General features: G+C 44.7%; 2 protein-coding genes across 2 annotated transcripts in view; one reads left to right on the top strand and one right to left on the bottom strand.

Moving 5' to 3' along the window:
* The window catches only part of CIZ1 (CDKN1A interacting zinc finger protein 1), a 19,869-nt gene extending 1,257 nt beyond the window's left edge, over positions 1-18,612 (top strand). Inside the window, exons 2-16 of the mRNA XM_009888069.1 lie at positions 1,287-1,399; positions 1,533-1,648; positions 4,177-4,343; positions 5,353-5,488; positions 6,401-6,461; positions 9,334-9,413; positions 9,784-9,863; positions 10,924-11,106; positions 11,458-11,588; positions 12,002-12,086; positions 12,687-12,800; positions 13,145-13,321; positions 13,920-13,989; positions 15,066-15,187; positions 17,863-18,612. Of these exons, the coding sequence (XP_009886371.1) occupies positions 1,287-1,399; positions 1,533-1,648; positions 4,177-4,343; positions 5,353-5,488; positions 6,401-6,461; positions 9,334-9,413; positions 9,784-9,863; positions 10,924-11,106; positions 11,458-11,588; positions 12,002-12,086; positions 12,687-12,800; positions 13,145-13,321; positions 13,920-13,989; positions 15,066-15,187; positions 17,863-18,468 (2,241 nt within the window). The 3' untranslated portion in view covers positions 18,469-18,612. The remainder of the gene's footprint in view (positions 1-1,286; positions 1,400-1,532; positions 1,649-4,176; positions 4,344-5,352; positions 5,489-6,400; positions 6,462-9,333; positions 9,414-9,783; positions 9,864-10,923; positions 11,107-11,457; positions 11,589-12,001; positions 12,087-12,686; positions 12,801-13,144; positions 13,322-13,919; positions 13,990-15,065; positions 15,188-17,862) is intronic.
* Positions 18,613-19,943: 1,331 nt separating this feature from the next.
* Positions 19,944-20,234, bottom strand: LOC104289161 (chromosome unknown open reading frame, human C9orf16). Its single transcript, XM_009888068.1, has one exon. The coding sequence runs from the start codon at positions 20,232-20,234 to the stop codon at positions 19,944-19,946; it is 291 nt and encodes a 96-aa protein (XP_009886370.1).
* Between the last annotated feature and the right edge of the window lie 3,065 nt (positions 20,235-23,299).

Raw genomic sequence — 23,299 nt, 5'->3', positions numbered from 1 at the left:
GGAGGGGGCTCGGGAGAAAGCGCCTTCTCCCGTAGAAACGCTCGTAGGCACCGAACTGAGCCGCCCTGAATAGACACACATACACTTTATATTATTATTGGACTTAGTTTATTTATTCCCCCCCCCCCTTCTCTGGCTGGGCCTTCTGGCCTAGGTGAGATTATTGAACTTATTTCTGCGCTGGCACCAGCGCTGAGGATGTGACTGGGCACTGTGGGGCGGGGGAAATGGAGGAAAAATCATGTTTTGTTTGTTAGAAGATAAATGACATCTGCCAGAAATAAAAAGGCAAATAGCCGGGGTTTTCTTAAAAAAATGCAAGAGGGAAAATAACTGTCTTAGATAGGAGCAGTTGTCCCTGATGAGCTGCGAGTTGTAGAACTAACACAAATTCTCTGAGATGATGTGTTTATTTGCAGTTACTGTTCTCTGTAAAGCCTCTGTAAATTCGAAGCAATGGGACGTGAATTTAAGAAGAAAATTAATTCCTTATTTAATAAATTATAGTAATTACTTTATCCTTATAAGGCATACGCCTCTGAGGTAAATGTGGGAATCTTTCTGTTCTGCTAGAAATACGAATCTCTCAATCTTTTTTTACCATTTTCATATGTCTTGTACTATAAACAAAGCTGCCCTTAAAATGCCAATATGGGACTGGCTGTGAGATAGCACGAATGCATCTTGCACCTTTAAAAGTATGTTTTTTCTGGTATAAATATCTCAGCTCTGAGACTGGAACGATCTGGAGCAGTGAACGTGAAGATGAGCTGCTGTCAATGCTGTTAAGAGGGTTGGGTTTTTTTGTCAGCATGGATATTTTGATCCATGTTTGTTCCTCTTTACAGCCCTAACAGACGTAGCTGTGTCAGCAGTCGTGCTTAGAGGTGGGCCTGACCTTGCAATCGCCTGAAGAAGTGCCTGCCAGTTTCTTCAGACTTTTCTCTTGTGTCTGCTCCACCCTCCTCAGGACTGGAGAATCCGTCTCAGCTTGCTTCTTCCTCCTCGTGTTTTAAATATGAAGGCCATGCTTTATTTTTCCATCTGGTTCTTGCAGTTAGGGGGCACCATTTACAGTTATGTCCTGTCTGGCTCGGTGTGGGAGGCATCGATTTTGGAAAAATGTGCTTTAAGCTACTGAGAGCTCCCTGGTTTTTCAAACTTCTTTTTTGTTGTTGTGTTAAATGTAGCTGCTGATCTAGATCACTCGTTTCTACTGACGAGTGCTGCATAATTCTGTAGAACTGCAGTCAGCTCCTGGGGTTTTTTTTAATGCTGCTTGACAGGCTTTATGTGGGCTTGGTGCTAAGGAGTTCTCTCTGACCTCAAATTCCTTGATAGACAATCTGTCAGCTTTGGAAATTCCAGGAGAGTGGAAGAAAGAGGATACAGTGCCCGTGTATGGTGTCTTTTAATGCATGTATATGAGCATTTCAGCTGTTCTTTTCTCCTCTGTTTTATACTTGTTAGGTGCCTGGAGTTGAAGGGTCCAGTTTTTATTGGGTACTTACGATTAATGCCTTCTTTTCCAGGGGTTTGCCACCACCGCAACAGCAACAGATGCTGAGCTTACGGGCAACAAATCAACCATCGCTGCTCAATGCCAATCCTATGCTCCAGCGGGCCTTACTCATGCAGCAGATGCAAGGTACTGTCGTTATGGGAGACGCTTACTTATTGGAGTTATTTAATCATCCTTCATGGACTGAAACCATAGTATGGCTATTTCTTGCCAAACCGTTGCAGTCCTTGTATTTGGCAGTTCCGTTTGTCGTCTTTTACCCTCCGCACCGCCCCCCTCCCCCCCCCTTCTAATTTGTCCATCTTCCATATCACAGAGGTTCTTCAGTTGTTGAAAATCCCATGTGCCCAACTGTTCACAACCAGGAATAGCACTAGAAGGTATCAGGTTAGATACTAAATATGTGCTTTCCCTCTTAGACTTGGTGGAGAGAGTTTTCTTCCATCAATATGTTTAGATAAAATACCTAGACTTATTATTTGTTTGTCTTTCTTGCTTGGAGGGTTAAAACAATTTATTTGGTTGTCTGTTACACCTGTGCTAACCTTATTTGCAGTATATGCTTGTCTTTGTCCAAGCTTAGTGCATTACAAACAAATGAAGTATATTGTGGTGGAAAATGGTTTGGGTTTCAATTATCTTGTGAAATTTCAGTTCCCTGAGATGACTGTCATTTTGTGGTGGATAATATCACTGTTTTTCCATCACTGTGTTTCCACAAGTGGATTTTTTTGCCAGATGTGATGTTTTCAAAACAAATTTATGAAGCTGCCTTAATAATAGCATTTTTAACATAAAGATATTGGGAATAAAACTGTGGTTTTATTTTTGCTTGTGTCTTAACCTTACAGCTCTTTTCAACACAAAAAATCAGTACCTGTTTTAGATGTGCCTGGTTTTAAAGTGCCTCGTTTAGATTAATGCCTGCAGTTTTAATCTTGCCTGTGAATCATGCCCAGATGTGAAGACAATAGATTTATTCTGCATGTCATTAACGCTCCTTTTGTTCTCTCCTGCCCATTTAACGAGAGGGCTCTCTAGTGACTCCAGTGGCTCTCTACAGTTCTCTCTCAGGTTGTAGGGAAACGGGCTGTGAAAAAGGGCAAGCCACGCTCTGAAGATTGGTGTATGTATTTGTGTCAGGAAAAAAGTCTGACTCCTCTCTAGTCATCTGTGCTCCTTTCAGATATGTTTGATGTTAGTGTGGGCTGACCTTTTCCCTAAAGCAAAAATCTCTTATTGAGAAGTTGTATTTAACAGTATGCCAAGGACCTGAGGCAAATTAGATATGAGCACAGGATAAGGCATGTTAATGAACACTCTACATGCACTTTGACTTAGTGTCGTTCCTCTTCTTCTCACCTCGACATGCTGGATTGAGTTGTGACTTCTGTTTCAATAATCTACATCAGCTAGCCACAGGTAACATGTAATATGGTTGCAATGTCCAGTGTGGCCCTTCTTAGGGTTCTGAATTTTTTTGGTCGTTCAGGTTTGGGTTACATGTAAGAATATCTGATGCTGTAGTACTTCTGTACCTGGGAAACATCAGCATAAATAATTAATTGACTGTATGTGGCTTCAGCAATGGGAATAGGAAAATATAAATACTTCAAATTGAATTAGATATATGGTTCTTTAAAGGTACTACTGAACTGAGAGCAGGAGATAATTTCTTGCAGTACAGATTTTTTTTTTTAATACAGCTGTGGCTTTTTACAGCAAGACATTATTTATGGTAAGTAATGAGAGATTAGATTACTTTTGAAGACAAACATAGGGGAGTACTTCCTACGGTGTTGCAGGCTTTAAACAGTGTAGCTTGTTTTTTCAGATTTTGGGGTGCTTGTCTCCAAACTTCTCTGGCCTCTTTTGACAGCTTCTTAAAAGCAGCTTCTATGTGCTAATTCAAGTGAGAGGTAAAAAAAATTGCAGTACAAATCTGGGTTTCCAGAATAGTGGACAGCTTCTGAGATTGTAGCTGAGGCATCTGGTCACTTCCATTCCCTCACCCCTGAAATGGGGATAGCAAGAACTGCTTTTGGAAGAAATTGTTGACACTCAGTTAATAGTCTGTGGATGCTGAAAAGAACTGTTCAGAAAGCAGAGCATTATAATTGGAAATGGCAGAGTCTCAAGTGTCAGAGTTTAGGTTGACATGTTGAACTTGCATGACAACCAGGTGGCAAAGAGGACTGTGGAATATTTTGTTTGAAACGTCCAGTGTTGTTTTAAATGAAACGCTGTTACTAGCTTGTGTTAAACAGCATCCATACTATGTTGTAAGCTGCCAGCTGCACAAATGTGGGATGAATTTTCTTTTTTTACAGCGAATTTCTGTAAAATGAGACCTTGTTTGTTGCAAACACAAGTGCTAGTGTGCTCAGATCAAATAATTGCTCTAATGATCTTAGCCTGCAGTGACAATTATCATTAAATAGCCTGATACATGGTAATAGTTCCTATCGCATCAAATGTTGTTTTGTGGGTGCTGAAGAGGGTAGAGTGTAGAACACCCATACGATGCCCAGTAAGGTACAGGGTCTTGTGTGGAGGAGCCCTCCCTTCTCTACCTGCTGCTTGTACATGTGGAAGATTTTCTTTCTCCTTTGCATACTGCAGGGTTGTGATAGGCTGTGTGTTTGCATTTATAGGAAACCTGCGTGGATTTAACATGACAGCACCAGCATTGCAGCAGTTTTTCCCTCAGGCTACAAGACATTCCCTCCTGGGGCCACCACCTGTTGGGGTCTCATTAAAGCCAGCTCGCCTGGGCTTCCCCAGCCTTCCCTTCCAGCGGCAGAACCGGACCTTTCGCAAGGTGGGCTTGTAGTTTCCAACTGTTCGGGAGCTTGGTGTTCCTTTTGCACTTATAGCAGTTGACTGTGTTCTAGGTGGAGAACAAAAGAGAAAGGATGGCGCCTTACAATGAAAACCATGTTTTGCGCCATGCTGCTGACACAGAAATGCAAAAATAAGTCCATCCCTAAGGTTCTTGTGATCCATATTTACATTTATGATGCAAAGATTTTTTTGTCACTTCTTGCCCAAGAGAGAGAATTCCTCATAGCAGAACTGTTTAAACCTGAGATATAAAAGGAGCCTTTAGAAGTACGAGCTTCAAAGTAATTGCAATAGAAGAAATCCTGGCTGAGTGCTTTGGTCTTCACAGAGGCCAGAGTTCTGCCCCATTAGCGTGGTTTGTTCCCAAATGACTTACTCCTACCATGGACATGTCACTCTGACTCTTTGGGCTGTTTTCCCTAGTTTTAAGATCAGGATCATATTTGTTCCTATAGATTTTGTAAAATCTACATTTTTTTTTTCTTTTGTAAAAACCTTTGTCACTTTCCACCAGGCCTCTTTTGTATCCTGGATATGGTTCTTGGATTAATTGACCGATATTTCCCTCCTCTCAGATTAGCTTTTGCATATTTGGTCCCGTTTTGTCAAAAAGATGTGCTGGATGAGGCTCTTGGACTGTCTTTCTGCAGAGTCCAAAGGAAGGGGGATTATTTGGGACTATTCTTTTTCCTTCCCCATGCACCTCTAAAGTGATCCTACTCTCTGCAAGCAGCTGGGTCTCCTGCAGCTGCTACTTAAAGCACTGGAGAAACGTCATGGGCTGCCTGTGGAATTAAAGTGCATTGCTCTGTTTAACCATGTAAACTTGCCTGAAGCAAGACAGTCTGTTGTAAGCCATCTATTCCTTTCCATTGCCTTGTGCTGGAATTCCTGTTCCTGTCCCACAGTAAAAATCTGGTGCTTTGGTCAGTATGTTGGGTTTGAGGAAGGACTGAGAGCTGGCAGTGACTCTCTACCCATTGCAGGACTTCCAGAGGGTCCCTGACAGGAAGCGGGAACTAGATCCTGGTTCTTCATCTCAGACACAAGGTGATGAGAAAATGGAAATCCCAGAGGGAGTGCCAGCAGGGTCAGAGCAGAACAACTCCTCGCCATCCACAGGTAAGGGGGAGCCTGTATTGAAACAAATGCTTCTAGACATTGTAAACTTTTCTGCTATTCCTGCAGCAAAGACTGGAGATGGCTTTAGTCTTAATCAGCTACATTACTCTCTAACTGTAAATAAACTGCCTATAACAGCCCTCTGCTATGTGCTTCATATATCCTTTTTTCCTGGATTTTTTTTTTTGTTTTTATAAGCTAGCTACATATTTTCTGCATGAAAGCGTCTCAGAAGGCACTTTGACAGGGAGCCCCAGTTAAGATGAGGAGAAAAAATAAAACTGATTTCAAATTAAAGCTTCCACATTTCCTTTCCCATGCTGAACTCGGCATCTCATGGAGTCAAACACATGAAGCAGAATCAGTTGCTATCAACATGCTAAGGAGAAGATGAGTTGAAAGAGTACTTGTACTCCATTTGTCAGAACAGAAACTGCTGGCACTGAGTTTCTTGCAGTGTCAGATACAATACAAATGTGGGAATGTTATTTCTGACTGACGAGTGCCTAATCTAAAAATGCAGGCATATGATGAGGTTGTGACCGGTATTATATACAGTGGGGAAAGTTACCCGATTAAATGATTGCTGTCAGGTAACTATGCCACCTTGGCTTATATTAATGCTCCTATGATCTGGGCTCTTGTCACCTAGGTATAGCATGAAGACCCACTTAGTAGACATAAACAGATTTCTTTCTGGATGACACTTCATACAGTGACATCTGCAATAAACCTCAGACCTCTTAGGTCATTATCTAACCTTGTCTCTACAATTTTCAAATTCAGAATAAGCAAGTGTATGGTATTGTTTGCTCTAACTGAGTTTTATTGTCATTGGCCATTCAGTTAGGGAGTGTGCTAAAGGTGGCATGATCTGCTTTGCTAAGGAGATCTCCTTCTGTGTTCCTGCAGAGCCAAGAACTCCAACAGAATCTGTGTTGAACGCTGAGCCTGCAGCAAAAAGACTGAAGAGGTATTTATTGAATGGGGTATTGAAATAGTTAATGGATTTAGAATTATTGTGTATTTTTATTCTCTAATAATTAGGGCTGTACTGTACTGGCCTGATGTCTAGCGTGTAGGAGGTATTTCAGATGCTTTTGGACAATTCGGAAAATCTTACAGTGCTTGCTGAGATCCACGGTGTTGTAGGGTCTCTGCTATGAATGATTCAACTACGGGAATGAAAAATAAGAGATGCAGCTCATGTAAACGCGCAACAAAGTGAAGTTTGCTCATGTGTTCTCCTGCCAGGATTCTTGTACGAATCAGAGAGGTTCTTTTCTATTCTGCTATACTTCTCCAATTTTCTTCCCTAAACGTCAAAAAGGGAAATGAGCAGCCACGTATCAGCAGAGAGGAAAAGCCTTGGAATATGTTAGGTTATGGTAGGTATAGGAAAGGGTAGTTTATTTAGAGAAATGCAAAGGGGAAGGGAATCAATAATCCCTCATATCGAAGCCTGTATCCACGAGTGTTGAGTTCCGTATCCCTTCTGCAAAGGTTGTCTTGCCAGTACCCCTGTCTGTTGGGTAAAAATAGACAAAGACAATCCTATTATCTGAAAGGGATGCGCAGCGTGCAGACATGCTGGCCATGGGAGGCCCATCTTGGCACTCCCTGCCTCCCTGGGTGCAGGAAGGAACAGACAAAGCTGTATTGCCATCTAGTGGGAAGGCACATCATGGAGTTCCTGGTGCCATCTGTACGCTGCCACACCTCTCCCAGAACTGTCGCTGTTAGCTGGTGCAGAGGGAGAAGAGGAGGGAGTGAATACAGATTTCTGGAGGCATTGATTTGAGAATTCTCCAACATATGTTAATGACTATGAGTCAGGACTCCTGGGTCCTCTTATCTTCCCTGTTAACAATTCACTGCGTGGTTTCAGACAAGTTTCTTCACCTCTGTTTCCCATCTGTAGATTAGAGATTAATGGCTAGCTTTAGGGAGAATATTCCAGGATTACTTTGATGTTCAGATATCACCTTGATCATGTAAAACATTAAAGAGTGATAAACATTATGTGAGCAGAGACCATCGTGAATTATGGACTCTGATTAGCCAGAAAGTGAATAAATTCAATTAAAGCTAAGTCAAATGCATTTGAGCGTATGCTTTGTTAATCTGTTTGCCAAAGCTAATTTAATTTTAATTACATTAATATTTAGTAGGGTATTAATCAAAGTCCTGTTACATATACCGAAAAAAGAATCAAGTCTGAGGAATGACAGATCTCACTGCACCAAGCCTGCTATTAGGAAAATCCTTTCCTAAGCAGTAGTTGGGGGCTGCCACATTTGATGCATATATTATGGCTGGTATTTACTTGGAGTAGATAATTCCGTAGCTTTTTTCTTTTTGAAGTGTTTCTGTTTACTTCCAATGAACAGATGATGGATTTCTGGAGAAAAAAAAAAAAAAAAAAGGTTTACTGTTCTCATATTGTCCTTCACAGATGATAAGGGCATTCCCTCCCCATCCATGTCACAAACTTTTGTTTCATGCTTCGTTGTTCCATATTCCTTTGGCCAGGAATACCAGCCTCCTTCTTCATTTCAGGTTTTTTCCCACTTCTGCCTTTTCTCCTATGTACCATCTGTATGCCTGGAACAGCATCCTCATTCCAGTGCAGAAAGCACTCATCATCATCAAATCCTCCTTGAACACCCACTTCTAGCATGGCCTGACAAGTATCCATATAATACCATTTCCTCCTTAGATCATGCTCGTGATGGCTTTTGCTCCCTTAGATTGCTCCTTAGATTTGCAGTTTAGACTGCAAACCCTTGCCCTGGAGTGCTGTCACCATCTGTGTGTGGTATAGTGTTGAGCCTGCTGGCAGCACTTGACAAATAATGTTAATGCCAGCCACTCTTGTTTTCTTCGTGTTTGCACTGCCCAAACCCTGCTGCATATTTATAGCCATGTAACCCGGTTACATTATCACTTATCAATCTGGTAAATTATGTGGTGTGTGTGTGTTTGGATCACTGGATGCAGTACCTGCACAGTCTACGTTCCTGCTTGTGTAGAATGTGCTGCTCCCTTTTGGCAGAAGGACACCAGCGGGTGGGATACTGAGCTGGCCTGAGAGAGAAGACATTCAAGCCATGGTGAAAACTGTTAGCCCTGATGGAAAAATGGGGGATGGAGAAAGACATTGTAAAGTACACTTTGTGCTCTCTGCAAGTCAGCCATTTATTCTCAGCAATTCCCTCAGGATCTTTTTTCTCCTTAGCAGATCACCAGTACCAAATAAAACAAAGCAAAGTCTTTTTTATTTGTGTCTTGTACAGCTCCACTTCCCCCACAAGCAGAACTGTAGGGACTCTGGAAAGAAACATGACTGGTATGAATAGAGCAGGCAGTTACGATGAAATCCCTGTAAGATGCTATTGAGAACCTGTTCAGTTCTGACAGGTCTCTGCGTGTTCCCTCATACATAGAGCAGCCTGGAGTACTGTCCAGGTATTGCAGTTTCCCTGCAGGTCACCAATCAAGACAGGAGTGAGCTCTCAGAGCTCTTATTAAGAATATTTCCCGTATGAACTTATTTCCCTGCGGGCTTCTTGCAGGAGAGGGCAGTGATCCAAAAAAGCAGTTGTAACCACCTTGTCCAGATTATTTGGCTGCTCTTTCTGAATTTATTCTAGAATGCCCACTCTTCATTGTTTTTATTTATTTCTGCTGAATCCTTGCCTGAAATACCACTTGCAGTAGCTTATTGGTTTGGAGGTTTAGTGGAGAGTGCAATAGCTTAGACCCCAACCTGTGCCTTGGTGTGTCTTCTCAACCTCTTTGTCTGTAACGTGGCAAATAAGGTTATTTTCTTTATATCCTTGAAGTGTAACTGAGGAGTCTGCATTAGAGGATGCAACAAACAGCAAGGGAGCAGAAGAGTCAAGCACCCTTGTCCAAGCTGATGGTGAGTTGCTGGGCACCGTGATATGCGCTTTTAGAACACTCCTTGCTGGAACTGCACCTGTAGATCAGCGTCTGTAGATCCTGCAGGTCTTGTCAGAAATGTCCTTCCTTCAGTCATACAGGATGGGAAAAGGAGGAGAAAATCTAGGAACCAAATCCAAACATAGTCCCCTAAAACCTGTTGCCTACCAAATGCAAATGATGAGAACTTTCCCTCTTTAATAAGGATTTCTTTGGAGAAAGGTTTGTGAGCTGGGCTTATGGCCCAGAACACTGTGAGGAAAGCTCCCTGACTTCATTCACCTGCTGCTTTGTTTTTTCTGTCATTGCTATTTTGATTTAAGGCAGCTAAAAGGACTCTCACTTCCTAGGTACAGACAACGCAAAGGAATACACAGCTGAAGATCTCTCTAAAGAGAGGAAATTCTCTGAGGAACCAAAGGCTCCTGAGGTGAGTAGACACCACTCTGTGCAGGCTGGGGTGGTGCAGAACATACAACCTCCCCCTCCATCTCAGAGAAGCCCGTTGCCACTGGGAACCAGATGGCACCCACGTCTGGAGCTCTGTCTCCTGCTGTAAGCTGTTGTCCCTGGCAATAAGGCATAATATGTCTGCAATTAGTGCGCAGTCTGCTCTGACTTGCTGCTTTTGTACCTCTCCTAGCCTGTACCTTACCTACTGCTGGCTGTTTGTGGATGATGGGGTTTGTTAAGATTTCAGTATTCATCTGGAAAGATGGAGAGTTGAATTGAAAGAGCCACAGAGAAATAAATGTATTGAGGGCCATAGCTAAATATGTCCTTTATGTTGCTGAAGAGCAGATGTAAAAAAAAATTCATGTGATGGTAGTAAAGATGCAGCTGCTGTGGCACTTGCCATCACAGCAGGCAAGAGCAGATAGTGGGAGTCTGCTTTTGAGAGGCAGCTTGGAAAAATGAGACACAGGTGAAGCCAGCAACCTGAGAGTCTTTTGCATGAAATACCTTTCCCGCATGCTAGATATTAAACTGGGACCTTATGCTGTGTAAGTCTGTAAGCAGACAAAGATTTAACCATGGTGTGAATAAGACCTGGTCTTCCATGATCGGAGACATTAGGTGATGCGATTGAATGTATCATCCTGCCCTTGTTTTTGAGTACTTTAGTCCATCAGGTGTGGTGCTGAGTTGCCTTTAGTTCTGCAGTGGAGAAATGTGAGCTGGTCATGTCCCTTACCAGCGCATGATTTGTTGCTCCAGTCTCCAGAGACTGGATCACATAGTGTCTACAGAGGCTGTAGAAACAACCATCTGTACTAATGGGCCTGGTACTATGCCACAGGGATTGCTGATTTAGCAGTGTTGGGAGAAGGAGTCTGTATGAGAGTCCTTCTGATCAGCCTCCTGTGGATTCAAGCTTAAATGTATTTTCTGAAGGGGCAGAGAGTTTGGGTCGCATACAAGAAGCAGGTGTAATTTTTAGTGTCTTCTACTGAGAGACTGGACTTAATCTTGACTCCTTCTTTTGGCAGGTGTTGAGCTCTGGAGGTTCACTGAAAGTGACTATCCAGCAGAGCAGTGAGAGCAGAGCTATCAGTACAACAGCTCTGAAACCCGGGCACTGGACCTGTGAGGTGGGCACAGCTGATCCCAGCCCTGAATCAGTCCTTAAATTCTACTGTTACATCTGCAAGACCAACTGCTGCAGTCAGCAGGTAAAAATCCACAGGTCTGAATGCAATGTGGGTGGTCAAGAGAAGTGAATTTGATGGCCAGCTGCCGTGGGGAGGTGTAGTAGGAGACTTGTTTTCAAGGCTCGTGCTTTGGCAACAGGGAATGTAAAAAATTATGATAAGCCTGCAGATAAAATAAACTTCTCCTGAGGAGCTGGCAAGCAACCTGCTAGAGAGCGAATGTGGGTGGATCTACAGGCAGCCATGCTCTTAAGCATTTATACCATTTCATTGTTAAACAGCAGTCAAGAGAATGGAAAGCATAGTTCATACCTATTATTTTCTGTATTTTGAATACATTTAAATGGATTTTTTTCTCCTAACCTCTCTCAGAATTTCCAGTCCCACATGGCTGGAATTCAGCACCAGCAGCGACTTGGGGAGATTCAGCACATGAGCAACGTTTGTTTTGTTTCACTACTGCCCATGGTGAAGGAGCAGAAGGTGCTGGCAGAGAAAGATGGGTAAGTGTTGGTCTGCGCTAGAAAACACAATCTGAATGTGGACCTACATGGGTTCTAAAATTCGTTGCTGCACCAGGGTGCCCCTGTGTTCTAGGTAAGGTACAGAATCCCTCTCATTTCAAGGGCCTTAATCTCCTTCAGACAACTTTCTTCCTGCTTAAAGATATCAGTGTTGACTTTGACCTGCTGTGTAGTTTTTTAATACAACAGATCAGGTCAGAGACTTGTTTTAACTAGCTCCTTTTTGTCAGCATGAGCTAAAGCAACTTCTATAAATGGTTGGGGAGGGGAGAATATACATCTGAGCCTGCAAAGATAAGAATTCTGGGGAAGACAATGCCGAGAACAGATTGCAATATTCCACGGAGAATGTAAAAAGGTGTGACTTACAGATATGTCTGTTGTCACTTCAGAGAGACCCAGCAACGATGGTGTAACACTTGTCAGATACACTTCACAGGGGATCTAATCAAGCATCGCAGGACTCAAGAACACAAGGTAACAACCATAGCATGGGTTTCATCTTTGTACTGACCTTCCATGGGAATTGAATGGAAGTGTCTAGCATCTCCTATTCCCCAAGCAGCAAAGGAAAAGTGATTGGAGTGGAGAGATGCACATAAAGTTCTGTCAGTAACATCCTCACTGTCTAAGGGCACTGCCATTGTACCTACTGCCTCTGAACACTAGCACTGTTAGAACTTCCAGTTGTCATGCTATGGCAGTAAAAACTTCTAGTTTATAATTCTTGACTTTTCTCAATAAATATGGCCTATCATATTCACCTAATTTATTGAATGGAGGGATTGGTGGGCAGCCTGTAAATTTTCAAGGTAAAAATCAGGTGGGCTGTCATATTTATTGGCTCCTAGGGCAGAAGTGCCAGAATACCTTTTATAAGCCGCATTTGTTTTACTCTGCATGTTTTCCTTCTTTTAGTGGTTAAGAGCTAGAGAGTCCTTTCTGCTGAAAAGACGGCTCTCTTTGTGGTCTCCTTGTTTTAGATGCAGGGCTGTGACACTGTTTCACTCATGATTTATCTGCATTCCTCCAAAGTGGTGCCTCTTGTGACTTACTGAATTGTCCCCCTTTCCTTAGCTGGCCAAACGCTCGCTTCGTCCTTTCTGCACTGTTTGCAGCCGCCACTTCAAGACTCCTCGCAAGTTCGTGGAACATATGAAGTCCCCTGAGCACAAACAGAAAGCCAAAGAGGTAATACTGCCTGAGTGGAGAGCTGTGTGGGACTGGAGGCAGCTACACTGTGGAGCAGCTTAACTTTTTGCTTCCCTGACTATTGCAGGGCCAGAAGGAAGATGTGCAGTTTTTCCAACCCTCTTTTAAAAATTTTCATCTTTTGCCAGACTTCAATTGTTAGAGCTTAAACAAATTGAGTGAAAACAGGACAAGGAGTTAGATGTGTCTAGAAGCAAGACAGCTTTGTCCCTCTCTGGCAGTCCCTTCTACTCGTCAAACGTAGTCTGTTTATAGTCTGGGGTCTTCCTTGGTTAAATGGAGAGTGCAGAGTGGATCTGATGTTTGTTTTCTGTGCCTGACAGGTAAGGCTAGGAGAGAAGGAGTTAGGCAGCCCAGAAGATTCGGAGGAGTTGATCACAGTGGATGCTGTTGGCTGTTTTGAAGATGATGATGATGAAGAGGAGGAGGAGGGGGGAGCTGGTGAGGAGGAAGACCTTGATGTAGTGCTGATAGAGAACGAGGATTCTGCTGCCAAGCAGGTATGCTGTGTAAAAGGAGAAGGAATGACCTATCTGAGAATCTGCTGTGGGATCCTGTGACTTAGTTGGTCTTGGCTGGTTGAGCTCAGGGTTTCAAGAGTCCAGTCAACCTTGTACCCTACAGCAGGAGGGTGAGGGCTCTGGGGTTCTTCCAGGGCACAAGACAATGCAAAAGAATCAGGCACTATGTGTGGGATGCTGGAGCATGTTTTGCTGTGCTGTACAGCTCCTATGGGTGTCTTCAAAGATTACTTTGTTGTTGAGGAGCACGAACAATGTTTCTTCAAGGGAAAGAATTTCTGACAAAGACATTGACATAGTCTCTTTGAGTAGTCCAGCAGTACCTTGGTCTCATAGCAAACATGGGGAGGTTTATCTTGATAAATATTACTTTCCCAGTAGAGAACAGTTACCAAGAAGGAGGTACATGGCTAAGCTACTTCAGGCTTGGAGTGCAGGGGGTGTTTTTAACCCTGTGCAACTCCATCTCTGGTATGTGAATCGTCTGTTTTGCTCCCAAGCTTACCAGAAAAGTGTAAGAGCCCAGGAAGGGAATTGGCATAGATACAGTAGGCACTAACATTCTTTTGGTTTCCAGACTGGGCTGAAGGAAGTGTCATTGGAGGATTATGAAGGAAGCGAGAAGTATTGTCCAGACACAGCCTATGGTAAGCAAACAGAGTTAAGCACAAAGGCCCACAGAACCTTCTCTGGCCGTGTGCTGTATCTGTAAGAGAGGATGGTCTCTGCCTACTGCTGTAATGACTTCTTGGGCCATAGTGCTCAGCATCCGTATAGGTCTGGTGCACGTCACTGCTGTCTGGAGAAAGAGCCAAACATTGCTTTATTACTGTGTGATAAAACATAAAGATGTGATTTATGTTTGTCAGCTGCCTTTTTCTTTGAAGAAGAAAGAACGAGAGCCAGATACCTTGCTAAGGTAGGAAATGGAATAAGTAGGGCAGGACCACTGAAGAAAGGTAGCAAATGAGGGGCGCTCTGGAAAGATGGAGCCTGAAAGCATATTGATTAGAATGCTTTCCAACAGAAATGCAGCTTGTATAAAGATACTGAGCAGTACTGACAGTATCGAGCTCTCTGCCAGAGCCCAAACTGTGCATGTTTCCTCCGCTTCAGAACCCCCACGCTCTACCTAGTGGTTATTCAGACATATTGCTGGGCTGGTGGGCAGTGTTGCCTCCAGATGGCTGTCTCTGGTCCCCACCCTGTAAGCGATTCTGACTTCACACCTTTAACGGCCACTCGTGTTGTGAGGAGGGCAGCTCTGCAGAGGCTGTTTTGTGCCCAAGGAGAGCTCTGTTTACACCAACCTTCCATATCGCTGTAACCTTCCACTATTATGTGGCAGATGGAATAATGATTCATGCTGTGAATGTTCTCTGCGTGTTCCTCTTGCGCGCCTGCTGTCTTCTGCTTGGTTTGATCCCATTACATTAGATCACATGTTCTCTGTAGTTTTCCATTGTATTCTTATTTCCTTTCCCCCCTCCCCTTAACGCTCTGTGTAGTTTCTTTGCTCTGGCAGCTAGATTTCTCTCTGAATATCAACCACACAGCCATTCCATGGTAAGATGAGATATTCAGCAAGTCATCTTGCAAATCCCTGATTAACAGAAGCAAAGCTTTCCACTTTTTTCTCCCTCCCCTTCCCTTTTAACATGCTTTCATTATTTGAGTTCCATTCAATGTGATCTGTGATTTCCCTTCCCCTCCCGTTTCGCAGGCCTGGATTTTCTGGTCCCCGTCGCAGGTTACCTCTGCAGGCTGTGTCACAAATTCTACCATAGCGACTCTGCTGCCCGGCTCGCACACTGCAAGTCCCTGATGCATTTTGAGAACTTTCAGGTTAGACCCTTTGGCGATTGCATGGCCTGGCATTTGTTACCCCGATGCGTGTCTCTTCAGCGAATCCACCACGTTAGCTGTCTTGTCTTCAGTTCATTTCCATCATCCTTGGTGTCCATTGTGCCATAGCTTTCTCCTGGTGTGCTCTATGTTTGTCTCCCATCACCACTGTAGATCTAAAAGCAGTCCAGTCCTGCTTCCTGGCTACTGCTGCTGTCATCTTGTTGCCCATTTCTGGCTGGAAATCTTCCTCAGAGTGTCTGCTCTGTTTGCTGAACCTGTGGAGTCTGTTGTTCAGTCTAGGCCTCTTCTCTGTTAGACAGATTACAGGTGGGTCAAGATGGGGAAAGAACAAGAGACAGAGGCTGTTCCTTTTAAAGAAAGCTGGTACATACGCATCTTTTCATGCGATACTGCAGGAACAGCTCCTTTAGCCAAAATTGCGGGTCTGATTCATCCATGAAGGGGCCTGGTGAAATCAGGTATTCACCTTAGAAATCAGGAAATTTAACATGACAGACTCTTCATGCGATGGAAGCTACAAGCTGATGAGAGTCCATTTGGTCCCCAGGGTCAGCCTGCAACAGGAAGTCTGTCTGTCTGTCTGTCTGCTACCCTTTCCTAGAAACTCCTTAGCACAAAGCTCTGCCAGCTGATGCTGTTCCTTTGCTTTACTGGCTCCACCTAAAGAAGCCGTTTTGCCCCTTGCTGCTTTTGTATCTAGAAGCTTTTCTTACTGGGCTGGCCTGGAATCTGCCTCCATCGTTCTGTCCTTGTTGACTTGCCAGGGGGTGAGGGGCCTGGATTAGTACCTTGTGGTGGGGGTACGCAGGGCTTGCACTGTCTCTGCCCTCTCCCGTGACCGCTGCCTGGGACCTGCCTGTGCAGGAGAGCGGTATTCCCTCTCCCTGGTAAGGAGGGAGGCTCCCACACTGACTGTCCTCTGCCTGCACCCAAAACCTGCTCCAGCCAAAGCCATTGTGCTTCCCTGCCACGGATGTATCCAGCTTTTGTTAGTGTTTAAAAAAAAATCTTACTGTTTTTTGTTAGTCTTCAGACAGGTTAACTATTCCTAGTCAACCGTCACTGCCTCCAGAAAAGGGTGGGGTGCTGCAGAAGCCAGCACTTAGAGCAGTGGATTTGGAATGGCAAGTAGCAGGAGAAGACCACAGCTGTTCTTTAATGGTTGCTTATCCTCTCCCACTCCTGCAGCTAGTCATTTCAGGAATGAAGGAATTGGCCTTGCAGTTTTCTGGCTTTGCAGTTTTCTGGCTTGTTTTAGATCAGCTTAGAGTGAAACTGCAGCAGCAGTGCGTATGCCTCCCTTTTGGCCCACTTAGAGCTGAAATCAGATGCTTGTCAAATGGATGTCAGAGTGACCTCGAGGGGATTATTTATGACAAGAGTCCAACCTTAAATATCTGCTTGCAGATAACTATTATTCTTGGGTGCCTAGGTGTCTTGGGGTTGTCACAGCAGAGTGTTTCAAAGCAGAGAATTGTCTGCTGGAGAGGCAGTTCACTGCATTGCTCTGAAAACAAATTGGCATGCCTGCACCTGGTTTAGTTTGGGTATAACATTATGACTTGACTGATCTAGTTCCAGTGCGTTATGATATTGTGCATATCCCACTATTTGAGGACAGAGAAAGAACAGGCCTGCAATGAGAAACTGAATTACAATGTCTGTTTGACGTGCTGTAATTCCACACTTCAGACTACAGTAGCACTGCTTAAGGCGGTGGTGAAAACTCAAACTAGTTTCCTTAAATTGTCAGGTCTGATGCTAGTTCCAGTTCAAGGGACCCTTTAGCAGAAAACTGAAAGTGAGTTGATTGTGGAGGGAACTGCTGTGGAAAAAGGAGCTTTGTTTTATTCCTTTAGCTCATGCTCTGTCTGGGTCTTGAAGACCAGATTCCTACTGCATGTTAGATAGCTATATAGAGTTGCTGTTTTTCTGAAATCCAGTCTTGAAAATGGCTAGTAGCCATTTTAATCTCTTTACAGACCTCTACTGGTTCGTCGTGATAGCGAGTGCAAATGAGTCATTTTATTGATGATATACTTACCTTTATTCTGTAGAGAACCTCAGTGCCTTGTAACAAGAAGATATTCTTGATATGTTAGTGTTCCTGTCAACAATTTCACTGACTGTACAGATTGTATCAACAGAGTGAAAAAAACTTAAGCTTTCAACTTAAGTCTTGCTTTGGCTGATAAACATTAAATCACACCTCTGTGGCTGAGGGCGGTGCATCACCTCATGTGTCTGGGGTACATGCCCAGAGTTACGTCCTGGCAGTAGGCGAAGCAAGAGCTGTTACTTGCACTGTTACATCTACAAAGTCCTGAGTCTGACTGAGATTTAACAGTTGCCAAAACCTGATTCCTGTCTCAGGAGCCACAGGTTTGCCATGCACTCGCTCAGCATTAAGTAATGCGAGAGGGACTTCAGTTTTTAATACCGCCACTTTTCCTCACAGGAGCTGACCCTTCTCTGCTTGAAAGCCTCAGCAGCCAGGCCAGGAGAGCTGCTGAGACAAGCCGTGCCCCTGCAGGTTCTAGCTGCCACTCACCACTGTTTTTGTACAGGTTTTCCTGGACCAGCTGCTACTGGCTGCAGTGATAGTAGCTGAGCTGGGCTTGTCTCTCACGTTGGTTTGTTTGTATTTGCAGAGATACAAGGCAGCGAGGCATCGTGCCACAGCTGCTTACCCCGAGGCTCCTTTGCATTCCCAGGGCTCCAGCTCCCAATTGCTGGATGATCCGAAACAGCCCCCTGCTACAAGAGCAGATACCAGCAAGAACATGAATGATGATCGTGGCATAGACAAAGAGGGTACAGAGCTGTCAGCCCTGCAAGAACAAGCTTCGAGGTCTCCAGAGGGTAAGGGTGAGCTGGCCACCTCTGTTGGAGAGGGCAAAAGCCTAGCCAGCGTGACTGACGATGTGTGTGGAATCATGGTTGTAGAAGAAGAAAATCTACAGGAAGAGAGCAAGTCCACTACCACTAGTGCCGAATGCCCACTCCCTGAAGAGAATCGCACTGTAGGGGAGGTGTTGGGACACGCTGTGTCTAAGGAGGAGGAAGACAATGCAGCCAGGCAAAGGGAAGGCACAGACGACTGCCAGGATCCAGGGAATGGAGGGGGTTTAGGACAGAATGAGGCAGCAAACACAGGCCAGGAGGCAGAGGCAGAGCCTTCCTCCCTAGCCAAAGGTGAGACAGCCAGTCTTACCTCTGCTGGGTGCAGACGCTCTAGTAGGCGCAAACCCAGATAGAGTGGCCTTAAAGGGAGAGCCCTTTACATATGATATTTGCTGGAAATGTTTATTTTCGGAGTCTTTTAATAGAGCAAAAACCTTCAACTTTACTGCTGTTTTTATTTTAAGAATAAAATAAGCCTGGCTTTAGCGTGTCTAATACAGGATGGTGTTGGTTATTACTTGTACAGTTGGGATACAGCAATTATGTGGAAAGAATGAGGATTGGATTACTGAACCCGAAAGAAGATGGTAATGTGATTTCCATAGGGGACAAAGTTCATTAAATACATGGATGCAGACTTATTTTTCACTAAGAATTCTTTGTAGTTCCTCTCATTTCCTTTCCAGGCAGAGGAAGAGTTTATCTCTTGGGAGACTGTGTGCCCAATTCTGCTCCTCAGAACAGTTTCCTTTCAAAGATGCACACTCTTGGACACGCACTGTGTCCTCGTTTAGGCAAGAATGTGCATCTTGGTCTTTTGTTAATACTACAAGACTTAATACAGTCTATTCTCATAGTGGAGACTCTCAGGAACAAATTTTGTTTCAAACTGATTTTAATAAAACAGATTTCTTATAAATAACTTCTTTAACTTTCAAAAAAACCTCCTTCAACTCTACAGAAGTAGAACAGTAAGACTTGCTTCAGAGTGCTGTCCCCAGGCCATCCTGACAAGATCACAAACTTTGACACCAGAATGCTCACGTGTGCTCTTGTTAAAATGTACAGGGAGGACTCTGCTCACAGCCCATGACAGGCAGGCCCCTGTCTCTGCTCTGTACAGCTAACGCTGTGGTGGGGGCTCACCAGGCTGTCCTGCCCCTCTAGCGCCCGAGTCCTTACTGGCACCTTAAGGAGTTAGGCAGCTTCCAATTACAACAGTCAAAAACATTACCCTGGTAGCTTGTCTTAGGTGCTTAGAAGGGGATGGAAGTGTCCAGTGATCTAGCACCATCTGCCAATATTTCTTACATCACAGTTAATGTTGAATAATGGGGAAGGTGTATTTTCAAGGCAGGAGCTGGCCTAGGGGCCTCCTGTCTGTGACCAGAGTTATGCTTGGGGGCAAGCCTGGAGTCAGGACAGCCCCTGCCTGCCGGGCCTTTTGAGGGAAGAGGCTAGAGCCATAACCCTCCTTGCTTGGATTTAACAGTGCAAAAGAGCAGATTTCGTTTTTCCTCTTTGTGAAGAGGGCCTGCTTGCAAGCAACCTGCATGGCATCAGGCTTCCTACAACCAGCTTTAACCAAGTGTCAGTGCCAGGGTCATGCTGGGGAGCAAGAAGAACCAGCTTTCCTACATCCTCCTGTGTGCTTCTGCACCTATCACACAGCTAAAGAAAAACAGAACATGGAGATGAATGGCAGGACACAACCACAGGAAGGAACAAGTAACAGGCATGAGGTACCTCTTCTATTCAAGTTTTACGTTAAATCAGTGACCAGTAATGTCCCCTTCGCAATACCAACTGAGAGTTTGTGGCCAACACACTAGGTGGGAGGCTGTGGTCCCTGCGCATCAGCTTCCATGTTCTGCTGCTCGCTCTGCTGCTGGAACTCCAGGCGGGTCTGGCGGTTGGACTCCAGCAGTTCTTTCAAGCAGGCATGTAGATAATCATTCTTCTCCTCCAGGTGATCCAAGCAGGAATTGATCTGGTCCAGCATGGAGTTTATTGCTGCATATTCTAAAAGGAAGGGAAATGAGAGACTGAATAACGTAAGTATACTGTCACTGCAGTCAGTGAAGGCAGTGAGAGCTCTTGCAAAACATGCCCGTGGCATTTTGGCTGTGCCTTATCTGCCACTGGGGTGGGTGAAGTAAAATGCAGCTGAATCCTGCATGTGTTGTGTTCACCGATCAAATGAGATCGATGGGAAGCTGGAGGACTGGTAACAAGATCTAAGGCAAATTACCTGGGCAGTCCAAACGTGTTACGGGCATATCTGAGAGCCTTTGATCTCATACATAAAGAGCTGACCGCAGGCCGAGTGCCAGTGTGCAGCGATGCACAGTGCAGCAGTACCAAATAAACCCCAAGGACAAGTTAGCCTCTTTAGCTGCCTCAGGGATCATCTTTCCTGCCGAGGGTCCAGGCGTTTTAGCAGCGTGCCGAAGCATTTACTACATTCTGTGAATTATTTGTGTAAGGCTGCCAGGCTGGGACGTGCTTCGCAAGGGCTGGGCTGGGGTCAGACTGCCAGAACAGCCCAGCCATTGCTGGGGCAGGAGCAGGGATGAGCCCAAAGGTGCTGGTAGTGGCACTGTTATTTCCAAAGGGAGATAAGTGTGGGGTACCACGTTCAACTTCAGGATTTTCATGCATCATTAAGGCTTTGTGTACTTCAGAATAAAACCAAATTCATTCGGGATGATCCTGATCATTGATTCCCTGGGTGCAGTTTCTTATTCGCAGCATTTCTTTCAAGTGCAGAAGTGTTAGCCTCAGTACAATGGCATTTCACAGTGATGTGTACTAGCGCTGTTAATCAGATGAAGGTAGCTGTGCTACTGTGATGAAACACTCGCTTTTAGACTGCTCTGAGCAATACTCACACAATCCTAAAGAATAACAGAAAACCAAACCAAAAAACCAGGCAAGATAAACCTCTGCTGACAAGTTACTCAGGAACTGGAAGCCTGGCATCAGCTGAAACCCCGGGGGATTACAGGATGCCCCAGGCAGAGCCAGTCCCGTGTTCCTTCCTGAAACCGCATGGGCTGAGCAAGTGCAGGGAGATGGGCATCGAGCTGCGATGCACGGGCTGACGTTTGGGAGGCTCATGGGCTGCAGGACAGGGAAAGATGCCTGCATGGGTGGGACAAGCCCACACCTCACCAGCTGGGGATGGCTCCTTTCCACCCAGCTCCCCCGAGCAGCTGGGGAAGCATCGGAGCCAAGCGTGACACACGCAGTGCCTGGCTGGAGCGCTGCTCTGAGCTACAGGAGAATATGGAGACAGCAAGGAGGGTGAGGAGGTGCTCTGGGCACCCTTGTCCTGTGGATGGGGGTTGAGCCGTATGAAATCGCCCAGGCTCACAAGTCCAATTTTGCTCCTCTCAGCTGCCCCCTTGGCACTTTTGTAGGCAAGGTGCTCTGGTGCCCCAGTACACAAGGTGCAGGTGCTGCATTACCAGCAGCTTTAAAAAAAAGGTGAATATTTAAATATTGCAGTCATTTGCATTATTAATAGCTAAGGATAAGTTTCATTATAAAAAAAAAATTGTCCTCCTTTTCTTATACTACTTTGGAGCCATTCACAGCAGTGTTGCAGCCTTTAATTCTTTGGAGAATTGCATATGTAGCATTTAAACTTGTTTATAAAAGTTTGCCCTTGCAGGTATATGCAGAAGTGGCACTATGAGCAAGATCACTGCTGATGTCCTTGCTTTTGAAAACCAATCCCACAAACACACTTTTTCCAAAAAGTATTTATCCAATATCAGTATTTTGCAAACCCTGTTGCGAGGTATGTGATACCTGCATGTCGATGAGTTAGAGCTCTCTACTTCAACCCAGTATTCAACCTGTGTGTAATGCTCCACCTTCCAATTAAATGGTGAGCAGATCCGAAGCAGATATGGTAACTACTTCTGAGGAGTAACATTATTCATCAAATTGGCAAGTCTGTAATCACAGCAGGAGCCTAATTGCTCTCAGTGCCTAGAGCCCAAGTGAAGCCTATACAGGTTGTACAGCTTTGGGAAGTGAAAAAAAAAATAACAATTTTAAAATAAGCTGTAAAAACATTTTATTTTATTGTCTTCTGTTAGTTGCGAGCTTGGTGTGGTTTTGTGGAAACGTAACCAGGTTCCCTAATGAAAATGTTGACTAGGAGTATGGCAATCGTATTGTTTACTCCTCTGCGTTCTTACAAGAACAGTTGCCAAAAATAAGGTTTCCTACTTGCGATCAAGGAAGTAAGTGATCCACTGCTTCACCTCCACAAGACCAGGAAATAACTGCAGACCTTTATGACCAGCTACTGCACACAAAGCCCCAGCTAATTACAAACAGAACAACTTAATGCAGAGACTCAATGTAGATCAGATTTAGTGACTTTCTCTATCACATCCAGCATGTTTCTTAGCTCTTCAAAAGTTTGAAACACAAATTGCTGTGATGATGCAAAGCAGTGAACACTCTTGGGGTGTTTCAGGGCAGAAATGATCCTCCTGTCACTGCAGGTAGATCACAGCCATGACAAGATTTACCTGTGGAAGTCATATCTGGAAATTGAACAGTCTTTGGGGAAACAGCATAACCCAACTCCACGATTTTTGAGAGAAGGGTAGCAAAGTGCTTACTCTTAAGATTGCCAATTTTAAGAACGATCCATACATAGGCATGACAGCTCCACTGTTGTCTCATTTCCTCCATTGGCTTCTAACTGGACAGGACAGTATCAGAAATGTCATACCTAGGCACTGTAGAAATGCCTGAAAGTGGAACTTGCCAAGCTAATCGCATTAAATTCACTTTTTCCACCCACAACTACTTCTCCCAGATCTGCCCGCGTGATCCGTCCTGCCGTTCCACACTCTGAACGTCCTTTTTCTCCTTGGTCAGTGACACCTGGTACACAGCAAAACCGCAGAGTGACCCTTCCACGAGGGAAACAAAAAAAAATAAAAATCCCCTCAATGCAGCAGTGTGCCGGCTCGGTGCCCCGTGCCTGGGCGGGCATCGCTGGACCAGCCCCGCTTGGTTTCAAACCCCCACAGCCCCTCACCTCCCGCCTCCCCGCTCCCAGCAGAAGCAGCAAAAACATCTGGGAACATCTGCGCCTCGCCACTCGCGCCCGCAGGCCCAGGGGCTCCGGGCATGCCACCTAGTCCCCCCAGCGGT

Source organism: Charadrius vociferus, unplaced genomic scaffold (assembly GCF_000708025.1).
Source record: "Charadrius vociferus isolate BGI_N301 unplaced genomic scaffold, ASM70802v2 scaffold56, whole genome shotgun sequence".
NCBI classification, from domain to species: domain Eukaryota; kingdom Metazoa; phylum Chordata; class Aves; order Charadriiformes; family Charadriidae; genus Charadrius; species Charadrius vociferus.
This window is presented reverse-complemented; position numbering and strand designations above follow the sequence as displayed.